General features: G+C 35.6%; 1 protein-coding gene across 1 annotated transcript in view; it reads left to right on the top strand.

Annotated features, from left to right (window-relative positions):
* chm (lysine acetyltransferase chameau) overlaps nt 1–14,857 on the top strand; it is a 73,969-nt gene that overhangs the window by 35,422 nt on the left and 23,690 nt on the right. Inside the window, exon 9 of the mRNA XM_088204733.1 lies at nt 147–240. Within this exon, the coding sequence (XP_088060859.1) occupies nt 147–240 (94 nt within the window). The remainder of the gene's footprint in view (nt 1–146; nt 241–14,857) is intronic.

The following is a 14,857-nucleotide window of genomic DNA, read 5'->3' on the forward strand; positions in this document are numbered from 1 at the left end:
GACACAGCAATTGGCGCGTGACTCACAAGAGTGTAAATTACACAGAATTATAATACCATTTGCTTTTCGTAGGAAACATGAGTGTGCAACAACTGCACGTCCGATATTATTTGCACCATTACTGACTTATTTTATTTTTGTTTTAGGAAAAAAATTCACTCCAGAACTACAACGTATCCTGTATATTAACGCTACCTCCGTACCAGAGACAGGGCTACGGCAGACTGCTCATAGACTTCAGTGAGTTTTTTCTTTAATTAAATATATCGCGATCAACGTGTTTTTTGTTCCCACCTTAGTTTGTGTTATAAATATTTAACGTTATTGCACGTTAACGACTTCGTAGAATTCGCTGCTACCAATTCGTTTCAAATCATAAACTTCATTCTCCTCTCACTTTGTGCACAGGGTGGGTCACTTTCATGTCATCGAAAGTCAAAAATGGATATGATCGTTATGAAATTAATTTAATGACGTATAAACTAGGTTGTTATGTGGTGTGTGTGTGTGTTTTTTTTATATGGTTTTGTGTATGCGGAACGCGTATATAATTGCGCTCGTTAACGCCACTGAAAACGGCGATAAATTGTCGGTAATTTTATGAGTGAAAATGTGTGTACGTATAGCGAATTATGTTTCAAAGCATATGTATAAAAAAGTTTTAAGCATATAAATACGATGCTGTAAACCTAGATTCTTAATTTTCAAAGGAAATGTTTTTTGTTGTTATTTTCTATATATAAATATCATAACTCATATTAGTATCTTACCCATTGTAAAAAACAACAGTGGCGATATAAGATTATTATAAATACTCCAATAGTATTTCTTAGGTACTGAAAACGATGACTCAAATGCCGAAGGAGGAATATATAATATACATTAGCCAGCTAGACACCGAAAGAGTTCTTTGATATATAGTCCAGTCAAATAAGGCGAAATAAAGGCTAAACCTCGGAATGAAAGATACCAAGCTGAAATTTTGCACAGACCTTCGTTTTGATGTTCTAAGGACAGAGTGAAAAGTCTCATAAAATATCGTGTCTGCTAATCAAGATATCAAAGGTCAAAGGTCACAAAATTTGTTTTTTTGCAAATATCTCGCGTTTTATGCGTTGCACGTCATTAGATGCTTCACAAAACTTGTAAAGCATAAAATTATCTACAAGTTTAGTTAGAATATTTGTTTTGTATCATTAACCGTTTTTGAGATATAGCGCGAAGAGTGGGAGGCGTACATCCGTTTATAGAATCCAGCGAGTATTTCTACCTGCTTAACTTGGTATAAGCTTTGAAAAAGTAAACAATCGTGAAAAAAGTGGTCTCGGCAAGTCGTTTGAACCATAATTTTATTACTTTCTTCATTGTATTATTAGGAATTAAAAATTAAATATTGCTCGACAAGAAATTTGTGCGAAAAAATTGAAAGAGTTGAGAGATGTCCTTACGGAGTATGTACCAGATGATAAGAAGATCATTTCCAAATTAAGAGAAAAATATCTAACTGATATTATAGTTATAACGAAGATTGGATCATTCCCTATTTTTTCTTTTCGCGATGCTCAAGCTTAAGTTTTTTCCATAGCTTGGTATGAAAATAAAAAAGGCACTTCGGAAGAAGAACACTTGCGCGTAGTGGAAGCTGCTGCGGCGATTATTAGAGAAGATATTCGATCTTTTGTTGTTGAGACCAAGTCTTATCCGCCCCCCATATAAAATATTAATGAAGAAATTCCGAAAACTTTATTACATTTTCTGCAAGAAGTTATTATAAAGAACAGAAAAGGAAAGACGGGGCATTTTAAAACGAAATACACAGCTGTAAGTCATGCTATAATGACTTCCATACGAAAACGGTCCTTTTCTTCGCAGTTATTAATAGGCCTATCTGTATTTCTTCATAGAAAAAATTCAGATAGGCCAAACATCCAAAAAGACTTTTGGATTTTTTGTCAAGTTTAGGTTTTTTCGCTTCATATAGTGATACTGTAAAATGTTAAATTTCAGCTGTTTATCACCCACAGCCTCGTAATCAACCATCATAGTCAAGTGCCTTAGTACAGTATGCAGCAGATAATGCAGAAAAATATTTATACTCTTGATGGCTATAATACTGTTCATATAATGGGAATGATAAAAATAATAACTCCAAAATCTGAAGGTAAATCTGATGACCGCATAAAGAAATTTACAACAAAACGCAATTTACGCAAAGGAGTTAGCAGCACTATCACATATACCCCTTCTACTGTATGAAAATCATGTCGTACCCGGATTGAGGAAGAGATTCAAGTTCAAAATTTAAATGATGTAGAAGAACTAACCGAACAAATATTTAATGTATATTAGTTGATTTGTTGTGGATGTACGGAAAGTGGAAAAATATCTCTCCGTTGCCAGGGTGGAACGGATTTATTGAACAACAATGAGAACTTTGTAACTTCTCGGATTCTGTTTCTTACTTTTATTCATCATCCTGCGAGTAATATAGACACAATTTACAACACATTACAGTGTACTACAAACACTGCCAAGAAACAAAGAACATGCTTAATAACTTTTGATCAGCCGTTGTACATAAAAGCACGTGAAATCGTAGCAGCTTCAGATGCTAACTCAGACTTGTCCAGAGTAGTTGTGAAACTAGGAGGCTTTCATATGCTTATGTCTTTTATTGGATGCATAGGGTATATAATGAATGAAAGTGGAATCAAGGAAGCTCTCAGTACAATTTATGCTTCGAATTCTGTCGACAAAATGTTGGATGGTCACACTTTTGCAAGAAGTATCAGAGGCCATACGCTATTACTTTTTGCATTATTGATGATGACTTTTGAAGATATGGAGATTGAAAGTTATAATGCTTTAGATGGGTTCATTCAGCAGATAACAATTTGCGATGTTTTCTACGAAACTGTGGAAGAATGTACAGTTAACTCTGGCTCCGTAGTTTACATAGCGTTATCCTATAAACGGATGCGCGCTTCCCACTCCCCGCGCTATATCTCGAAAACCATTAACCATACGAAGAAATAAATTAAAACAAACTTGTAGAAAATTTTATTTTCTATAAGTTTTGTTAAACATTTAATGACATGCGACGCAAAAGAGGCGAGATATTTGCAAAAAAACGATTTTTATGACCTTTGACCTTTAATATCTTGATTAGCAGACACGATATCTTTTGAGACTTTTCACCATATATTTAGAACGCCAAAACAAAGGTTTGTGCAAAATTTCAGCTTGTTATCTTTCATTCCGAGGTTAAACCCTTATTTGACTGGACTAATACAGTTTATATGCCTCTCCAATTTCTGGTTCCTCATGATCAACTGAGTCTTAATAACTTAATAAGCAGGACCGCCGAGAGCGAAAACAATGATTCTGGGCCTCATGACAAAAATGGCATTTTATATATTTTTTAATATCGTGTATAATTTCTTGAATAAATAATAATAGGTACGAGTACCCTTTCTATGCTAAAAATAAATATAAAAATAGCCACCGTTGCGACATATTTTCTGAAATCATATACATAAAAATTATTTAAAAAATTTACACATAATATTTATCTGATAATTAGTCGTGTCTTCTTTTTTGCTCAGTGTTGCCATATTTTGAATATTATTTCCTACCAAGTTATGATATCTTATTTTAAATATACAAAATAACGCGATGATTTAAAAATCGAATATTAGTTCAAAGTTGTGCCGTACTACCAAAGAAGTGCGTGGAATCAGGTCTTTATATTTTCGCAGCTAAAAATGGTTTCAGAATTATTATTTTATATAACATATAAATGTTTGTTAAAATGAGTCCAAAAATATTTTAAACCCTCTAAAATTCAATATAATTAGGTAGTTTTTTAGACCGCTAGAGTAGATTAAAAGCAGCCATTTGGGTGTCAATCCCGAATGCATGTATTATCCATTCACGCGATGGATTCTTAAATTCATAGCGGTTACTTTGACGTAATATATGATGTTATGATTAAATAGCATATTTGGATTCTTACGCCTGTAAAGTTGTCTAAAAGCTTTTCGACCGTTTTTATACCTGCCGATTTAATCCCCCCATTAGGGTGTCCAATTGCTGAATAGAATGGTAGCTCAATTGATGAACCCGATAGCATAATAATATTCGTCACACTTAATTAAAAATCGCCTTTAAAGTAATTATCTAGATATTGAAAATTGACTAAACAAATTCTACTCTTAAAGCTTGATCTCATATTCACTAATAACTTGACCTTGACTGATCTTAATTTATTGCTATTTTTAAAACAGTTGAGATTTAACTTTTTAGCAGAACCTTAATGATAATCTTAACCGGCACGTGTCGTGTTAACACGGTCACATTAATCCATGCTCGGACAGTGAATACATGAATACCGATCACTTCGCATGCAACGATCTAATTCATTAAATAAAAATACTATACAATACAACGCATAAACACCGCTGATCCTTATGAATGTTTCAGTAGTTGCGTGTCTCTTTTTAATTGAATGCTCTTTAGTATCCGTGTTATTATTTTTATTTATACATTTACACTTTACATTGGTTTTCAGGCGTTTTCGAGCGCGAAGAAGTGCATTCCGCGAAACGGCGCCCAGTCTCTTTGATTCTCCTTTTTTTATACACAATATTACTTACACATTCGAGCGTGCACACTTTGCTGAACCGCCGCAATCAAAATACTGACACGCTAGAAGAGCGAGCTGTGCGAAGGCGTCATTTTTTCACTCGGTCGATTATCGGTTTTCGCTTCCACGCTTCGCTCGCGAATGTCACACGATCATTGTGCTACTACTACGCAGAGGTCTCGGGTTAACGATCCTTGAATGGGTGCGGTTTTCAAGGTGAAATGTGGGAAAATGCGTTATGATGAATCATCGATGCTTTGTGGTTGTTAGATACACGTGTTATGCCTGATCTGTTTGCTTTTCAGCTCTTGAGAAATGCATTCGCGATTTGCGGATATATTGTTTAGTATACAAGCTTATTGTGCATTCAAGAATAGCGCGTTTGTAGAAACTATTTGTTTTGACTGCATTTCCTGCACAAACAGTTAAATCAGATTGTTTCACTTTAATACGAGACATATAGCCTAAACCGTTTATAATGGAACGAATAGATTCTGTAACATACTTTCATGGAATGGCCTTACATTGCGTTTTAGTTGCTATAAACATCGTAAGCATAACGTTGATCTGAAGCTTTTAACGGTATTGATAATGTCAATCGATTCATTAGTAGCGTAACTATAATTAAAGATCTGGGTTCGAATTCCATATGAACCTTAGTATTTTCAAATTTATAATGTGTCTGGGAGGTCAGAATTGATAATAATTATATTATTTTTATATTAAGGTCGATCATTACAGATTAGGTCTTACTAGATTTTTTTAATCTTACCGGTGAATATTTTTGTGCAACGTGCTAGGAAGGAAATTTAATTTTTTTATGAGATAAATCTATAAGAAATGGAGTAATATGCACACCTCACTCTGATTGGAATGTTTTTAACAATGTGGAAGATCTACAGTTGGTAGATTTTATATACAATACCAAACTTTTGCTGACACGTAATGCTTGCACATCTTTCCGGAAGTTGTCCGAACCGAAGTTACAACTGAAGTCGGCCGAGACCTACGACTTCGAGTAAGCGACCACACTGCCCCAAATTGCATATGCCGTCCGGACGGCGGCTTCTGTCACGTACAGCTGGCATATTTGCGCGCGATCGAAAAATGTGCCAAATAATCGAAACTTTTAAATTGTCATTTTATTAAAATTACGCTACTGATAATTATAAAAGTTTGTGTGGGCACTCACCAATACAATATCAGTGAAAACTTTTCGGTCGTAAATATTCAATTTACGCAAAATCTTTGTCGACTTTTGCAAAATGCCATAAGGCATAAAAATGATACTTCAGAATACGAAAACCACATCTGTGACTATCCTAGAATTTGTCGCCATCGATTCTAAATAAGAATTCGTTATGGTGTGACATTTATATAAACCGATCTAGGAAAATATATGAGGATATTCGAAACTATTTTTTAACAAAATCAAGTATCACTAATTATTTTTTAATTATTTAATATTATATGAAAAAAATATAATAACGACATCTGTTAGAAGAATATACTATCAAAAATATAATTAATCCCTTTTGGTGCCCTAAAATATTCAAAGATGTTGAAGTCCCCGATAAGCGTGTGGTATTATAAATTGACCACGTGACCACGATGCAGCGCTCGACATGCGTGTTGACCATAGGACGCCTACGCGCATACTGAAATTGAACTGAGTTACTCGTTTTATCTCAGTTTGCGAAAAACCATATCATTATCTCTCTCACTCTCGTCACTTAACACGCTAGAGAGCGAAAGGGGAAGTATCTCACAAGCAGCTCCGACTTCGGTCCGTTTGCCGACAATGTTTGGAAGCGCTCGAAGCTGGCCAAGTCGACTGAATTCACTTTACCTCCCGTTCTCGGTAACCTCGGACAACTTCCGAGAGATTTTAGAGCGGACAGAACCGAACTCGACCGAAGTAACCCACTATATTCTCCGTCCTTGGCCAACCTTGGACAACTTCCAGAGAGTGTAGTGCAGGCATAATTATGGGATATACATTGAAACATATGTACAATATAACGTAACACGAATTAATTTATTACTAATAATTCCTTACTCATACTTCTAAAAATGGGTAAAAAAATAGTTTTTTTTTTGTGAAGCAATCTATTTTTTAACGATTTTAATGTTGCGAGATTCTTAACTGTGATACATTTTAAAACAGCATTTTTTTTGAAAATACTTTTATTTATTTAAAATAAAATCAACCCTAAAGACATCTGTGCATCGTCTTCTGGAATGCTTAGTTTTTCAAAGGGATTAACTAATTATAAAGCACGAATCATATTTCTATAGTTTCTGAATATATATATCACTGGGTACTATACAAATAAAAACATCAATGTTCTAATTTTAATATGAAAAGAAAATTTATTTCCCACGCCATATGTTACTAAATATATTTTTTCCCCCTTTTTACCTTAATACTATAAATATATATTGATGGATATACATATGTGGTGTCATGTATGAAATAATAAATATCAACACTTTCATGGTTTATTGATATTTCTCACAGTATTGAAAAACACGTGCCGCACCTAAAGGGTTAAGAAAGCTAAAATATATTTTTAACCCTTTGCTATGCTATAATTAAAAATGTACCACTAAATTTTAGTGCAATCCCTTTTTAATGAATGTAAAATTATTATCTTTATGAATAAATATGTTATAACGTGTATAAGCTTTACGGAACAATTTTAGGTGGTTTTTATTTCTCAGAGCTTTTTGGTCGTGTGCACGCGTTTGCATGTACGCTCGCCATCATATTTCAGATTTTTTTGACTAACATTGTATGAATTTTTAAAGGACATGCTATGCCTTTATTTTCATTTTTGGCTCCCCAAACTTGTGCAGCCTGTCCATCGAGCTGGCCCATTCAAATATGTAAGGACCACTGGTTCAATCCATCCCCTTTTCTATTCCAATAACTAGCTACTTAATTAATATTTACCCCTTGATTGAAATAGTTGCTTCATAGTACATACACAGGTAGAATATGGTGACCAGACTTACGTTGGACAATCGCATTAATAAATTTAAAGACAAAAATCTCTGATTACTAAAATAAGTTAATATATTGCTCTGCTGGATTTTCACGGTTTTCGTTTTCTGCTATGGAATTGGTTATGTATGGTTAAAAACTGAATAACTATTTTATTTCTTGAATGTCCACTAACCCTAGATGTCTTACTATTGTTACACTTAAGAATAACAATCCCCCATTTTCCTGCGTTTCCGTCAAGCTAACCAACCGCAAGATGCGACACGACAGTCGCATGAAGCACTGAGGCGCGTCTGGACCGCTCGCCATAACAGGGAAGACGTCAAAAAAACCTTAAACCAACTATGCTCCCTTTGTCATCTCTAGCCAGGTCTCCTTCTTCTTAATCGCATCGTCGGGATAGACGGATCCGAATCGAGCGGCGGGTCCTCCGAGAGGGTTCCAGGAGGACTACTCGTTTCCAGTTACGTTATTCCACCGCCACAACACCTACCCCATCCCGTGGGCCGTCATTTTCCCAGACGGGGTCTTTGACCTGTCTGCTAGCCTCCACGGCCGTGTCCCGTCCCACCCGCGGGACAGCCAGACACCGGGCCGCCCCGTAACCTCTATCTCTCTCTCACCTCGTCTACCCTACCACACACGCCCGTCATCCCGTAGCTATCTCTCTATCTCCCTAATTCAATTTTCCCGTGCGAGGATCCCGCGGGACACGACCGCCTACCGCGTCGATGATGACGAATGCGCTTTTCCGAAAAATTGCTAGCGGTCGACGAACCGGATCGATTCACTATAAACACAAAAAAACGCACCACCAGACTCGCCAGGATTGTGCCAAGTTTTTCAGTCATTAAAGTCGATGGTATTTTTAATTTTTTTTGCGCTTTATATGCTCCCGAGTTGTCAAATTTTTTATTGGTATGATGTTCAATGTAATGCTTGAATGCAATATTGCCTCTATACTGTGTTAAAGGTTGTGCGCTAACGGTCAGCGCATGTTGATTTCTAGCTAATGTTACTCAAGTGGTGGGCCAGTATTTCTTTCTTTATCGAATACAATATTATTAATAGCATTATCTAAGAAAATCTGAATATTTATTTGGTCACGTTTTTTACTGAATGTTTTCAAAATTTGCTCTATATAAATTATTTCTTAAATTTAAATTTTCCTCAATCTTTGTCTCTAGATTTGTCTCGATCGATTCGGAGTTGCTCTACTCAGTTGGAGTTCAAGTGGTAGTTCTGGCTTACGTACCATTGAAGAAATGGAGACATCTAACGTCCCTTCTAGTCCACGATCATTTTGACTAATGGAACCAGATATTGATATTGTCTAATACATATATTATTATACTCTTTGATGTGTGAATTTGTAATCCTAGGATGTTTGGTACTTATTCGTACCTCATTCATTGACATTCAATATCGACCTTTAAATAAATTTCTGATTTTTATCCAGGTGCTTCGTAACTGTTAATGTATCCGTCCGCTCGGATACGCAATAGCGTTTGTTCACGCTAACAAGACAAATTATATTTCTTAAAAAATCCAAAGTATGTAGACCAGACTTTTCTTCATGCGCTTGCATTTACACACAGGGATTAAATCAACCCATCACCTACTCCAAGCGGCACTGCTGTCTGAGAATATCACACCGCTTTATTTTCCAGTTACAATGCGCAATTATGTAAATAAACATGATTTGTTTTATATACTTTTGCACACCTCGTTCGGCGTCACCGCTTAAGCATTAGTTTTTTCTGGGGAAATTAGCATATTTTATATGCGATTGTATACTTTACGCCAAATTAAACTAATTCTATTTCAGCGATCAAATTATAAAAAAATCTTTAAAATGATCTCCACAAATGTAACAATAATCGAAACACGTTTAAAAACTTTTATAATGTCTTAGATTATTTTTTTATTAATTACCTACTTTATACAGCAATATTTTAAAATCGCGTAATATATAAATATCAGTATGGTAGACTAGTGGTAGTCTGTGAATAATACCCGAAAAACGTGAGTTCGAATGCTATATGAACCTTTGTGTTATATATATAATAATATATATTAAATTTCTGTTGTATGATTATGATTTTAAACGTACACTTTGATAAATTATATTTTTACCATAGTATGGAGAGTCAATCAAATATTACTATCCAATTGCGAAATAAGATAAGTTAGGCTTTTAATAATAGATAATATAAAAAAATGTGTTTGTACATGTCAATTTTGCTTCACAATAAAAAAGTTGAGTGGCACTTGAATGAAGAATGATAATGATAATGCGCTCGTTTATCAAGCTTTTTTTTATTGCGTGTTGATTTATATTATCTTTTATTTTAGAGTATATTGTATGATAAAAAATAAATCACTGGGCCTCTCCAACTCTAGTAAGTCGGTTAAGATCCTTCTACTTCGACTACTATGAACTACTACTACTACCGAATACAACACCCCAACCAGCCGGTCATCGTAGAGTCATTGAGCTCCACCGGAGGGTTGAATGGGCGTGACGTCATCCCCCGCCCGCCACAGGTGGGAGTGAGGCTGGGGATAACGTGGATTTTTTCCTCCCTCTCAGCTGTCGTCGGTTCGATGATTTTTCCAGAGTTGAGCCGTGGGCGCGCGCGCGCGCTCCGACTGCAACCTGCTGAAGGGTATGGTGGCGCAGGGCGCGGGCGGCGCCGGCGAGACGTCCTTATCGACCGGGCTCCGCCCCCGACGGCCACCCCAGGACAAAGACCCCTGACCCCACAATCCTCGGGATCGTGCCCGCCCTTTTTTTCACCCCTTCAGCTGCACGCCCTGCGATCAGCTGATGCTTGCCGAATGTGGGGCGAAGGGAACATGCCATTTATCAGAAATCATGCTGCGGTAACCTCACCTCGTCCACAGCACATTGCCTTATTTTTTAGATGAATAATTTTACATAACGTTGTTGTGTTCTTTATTACACACAACATAATATCTTACGTAAAAATTGAACTACATTCTAACCCTTAGGATCTATAGATAGTACTTTACTGAAATTCCAGATAATACGCTACGAACGAACGTATCGTACGGAACTCGAATCAGCATCTTCGACGCATACTAAATATAGCTATCAATATACAATTATTGTTAAATAACACATCTGCGTGTTTCTTATATTTATTACATTACATAACAATTTTGTAGTTTTTGCCACAAATGCACGTTTTATTTGGTTTGCTATAATATTTAAGTAGATAGTTTTATAATACTATTATTTTTCAACATAGGGCTCTTTTAAGTATCTACATTTGGTACAATGTTCTATTGTCACGATCGAGGTCTAATAAAAATGATATGGACGTCTAATGGAGCTAGGTCTGGTGAATAATAGATAATGTATTGTAGCGCCGTGTCTTTGATGGACGGATGTCATGGAACAGCGAGGAAAGTTAGGATGCTAATAATACGACTGTATGATCCTGTTGTTCTAGCGACTGATCGATTTATTTATTTAATTATTCCTTATTTATAGTAGAAACGTAATGACGTGTTTAATGCGTTACACGAGTATGTAATGTTTTATGATCTGATACAATCTATAATAATTTTCATATTAACTATATACATTACATTTAATTAAAAATCACGAGCGTTTCAATTTAATGCATCACTGATAAAATTCAGTCAATTCAACTGCTGATGTTGTTTGGTTGGGCGTAGGGATTCCAATCCCGGGCCAAAATTTTGATCCCGGGATTTCGGTATTGTAATTAGTCGATTCCGGGATCCCGGGACCAGTCCCGGGATAATTTTCATGTTATTTTATCAATAAAAAAAAATTTAAAATGAATAATACAATATATTTTTACATCTGTTTTTTATAACGTACAATGTATAAAGTACGTATAATTTTAGTCTTGGGCTTAAAATAGAAAATAATATAATAAAAATAAAAAAGGAAAGGTCTTATATATTTATTTGAGAAGAAAAAAATTAACTTTTGACAATGTATGTACATGTGTACATTCATAGACACAATTAATTGAAAACATTATTTTGAATAAAACTCACAAAGTAAAATCAAAGCATCAAGTGTTTTATCATTTAGCCTTGATCTGATTTTGGTTCCTAAGCAGCCTGCTGCTGAAAAAGCACGTTCAGACTCACAGCCTCAAAGATTCACAGATGACACGTGCAACTCGCGCAAGTTTGTACACGAAATATAACGATGTTGTCAATAATAATTCGATTATGCTTGATAAATCAATCAATCCGAAAAATTCGGGATTATGTTTTATAAACCCGGGACTCATCGGGTATTGAAAATCGTTCGGGATCCCGGGATCCGGGATCCCGGGATTGGAATCCCTAGTTGGGCGTTATCCTGACGGAACAGCACATATTTCGTTTATTATAAAAGTTTGAATAGTATTTTTCTATTGTGATTTGCCCCTTAACCTTTCTAGTGCCACGCGCCTCATATGGGGCTCAATCCAAGAGCCACGTACGTGCCATTTACAGAAGCTGTTACTTACGCTACGAAATATATTACAATACTATTAAGGTACATAGTCATCAAACGCCTTTGTAATGTATATAACGTAAAAAATAACGTACTAATTGGTGTAGAACTCAATGGCTAAAACTTAGTCAGTTAGGAGTGTCCCTCCGGTTTGCGCCTTTCTAATATGACTCTTCGCGACCAAATTTCAAGCGTTATATGATGGGATGACATGCAAAAAATGCTGGAAAGATTTTTTTATTATTGTTATATTGCTGGTTTACATTTTATAAAACATATGTATTTTTTACTTTATATAAAAATGTTAGTTTGCTAATAAAGCAAAAATTAATTCAATATTGTTTTGTTGTGACAACCTTGCCAGTGGTGTTCATATGCACCTGAAGGCTCCTTCACAAGTCGTTAACACGTGACATATATTTTTTTAATTCTGACATTGGGGTTGTGGACTACGAAATATACTGTGGCACGTAAACGGTTAAAAATGGATCCACCATCAATATTCGAGAAAGAAAAACTATCCCTTTTCCAGCGTGTAGCAATGTCTTTTTTACTGTTGCATTGATTAAGACTGTTAATGTTAAAGCACGTCTTATCCGTAGTAATAGATCTTAACATAACATCAGCTTTATAACATTATCTACATTCCCATCGCATCTACCACTTCTCGAGCCTTGATTCAACGATCTACTGTTTCATGAATCAAATCAATGGTAGCAGTTGCAGTTTAAATTCAGCTGCTTACATTTTGACAAACAAGTCTTTATTAATTTGCTTACATGATAAATCATTTTTGTGCAGGTATCTGATAAATGCTTGCACACTTTACTTCAGAAATGTCTACAAATAGTAACATCAACTTTAATGACAGTTCACATATCCTCACAATTGTGCGTCTAGTACTGCTCTCACTGTCAGGTAAAGAAGTTTTCAATCTCACTTGACAAAGTACACATATTTAATCAATCTATTTCTTAGTTGTATATTTTTTTGTCAGCGTGGTCTTGTATACCATGTTTTTCTACGTTTAATGTTACAGTCGATGACGTCTTTTATTACATGTAGTTTTTTATTATAAATATTTTTTTAGAAACGATAAAATAGACTAACAAAAAACTATACATGCTCGGAAAATTTAATGACAGTTTCGCAATCAAATATAATTTACGATTATATTAAAACACTATTGAATCTAAAACGAAACCTCCACAGAAAATCTAAAGCTAATAAATTTTATTTTTATAAATCGAATTATCTCATTTATGTAGTGAAAATATTGTACAGTGTGATAAGCAGAACAGGACGAAACGTTTACGTCTTGTACGTTTCTGTCGATATCTGATATTGTTCAATACTGAGGTTCCAAAGTAATCAGATCAAAGATCTAAAAAACAAGCCCTCCTAATCTCTGACGTTCACGCGCCGTTCGCGGGATTCGTCTCGGTATTGTTTATTTGGGCTCGCGCCCCCCGTCTGGCGTCGCCTAACTTACCTAGGACAACAGGCAGCGGGCGGCACCCACCCCCAGACGCTGCCACACGTCTGCGAGGGGGGCGCCGCCGCCGGGCGGCAAGGACGCCGGGAGAGTGGGCGCAGCCCCCGCCCTTACATCAGCTGTCTGGCGCGGGGCGGCTTTTGCACGTATCTCGGCGTGGATACGAGAACCCGGCGAGACAGCGTCGAATCCGAAAGAGAAATATTCTCGGTGGTTGGTTTAGTAGCCGTGTGCTCTCGCATACATGTAGCTCGCTTGCGGTCTGCCACAAACCATGAGATTATGTTGTGCTAGAATGTTAGATGCAGCCCTGTGATTAATTCAGTCGGAGCATACGTTGCAAATAGTTTTTCCTATTATCCAGCTCGCCTAGACGAAAGCAAATTGCTAATTTACTTTCGACTGAATCGCTCTTATGCTTCTTGAAATGCTGGATTGACATTATTATTGTATACGTCGCCCCTTACGATTTTGTTCAATTAATGTAACATTAAAACATAATAACATGAGAGAAAAGCATTCAAAAAATGCACAACTTTTCAATTAAAAAAATATGTCTTCAAAAATATGGCAGCAGCTACGAGGAGCTGGTCTGTGCATTTTTTATATTTGGTAAATTTTCGTTCGCAGTTATATTATATAGTAATATACATATGATATATGTGACATTGAATTGTGCCATTTTTATATTTATTTATAAGTTGCTTGAAAGGAAATGGGTAAATCGTTAGGAATCGATAGTAATATGCTATTAAACATATGTGTGTTTAATACCAATGGTTTACAAGGTATGTAGCCTTGTAAACCATTTGCGTTCCATTGCATAGTGATGGTATCAAATCAGCATCATAATATGACTATTAACATTAAAGGTTGGTTACTGACGTTTCTAACTTTGAAATAATAATAATTGATTCTTACCCATTACGTGTCATTAACAGCACAAAAAAAATCATAAAACTTACATTTCAAAGTTCAATATTTTGTTTATTATTATTATTATAAAGCAATATATAAGAGTTTCCACTTCCATACATTTAAAACACCGTTGTTGAATTTCCATGTAAAGCAGTGTTATATTTTATCAAAAAAATACTAAAGCTGCAGGAGAGACGTTATATTTTATTAAAATGCCATTATGTCGCTATTAAAGTGAAGCACTTAACTAGACCCTATTGTATTATAAGTATTGTTTTATTA

This window comes from Plectrocnemia conspersa, unplaced genomic scaffold (genome assembly GCF_051122295.1).
Source record: "Plectrocnemia conspersa isolate PC_06_02 unplaced genomic scaffold, ASM5112229v1 ptg000014l, whole genome shotgun sequence".
Taxonomy (NCBI): Eukaryota; Metazoa; Arthropoda; class Insecta; order Trichoptera; family Polycentropodidae; genus Plectrocnemia; species Plectrocnemia conspersa.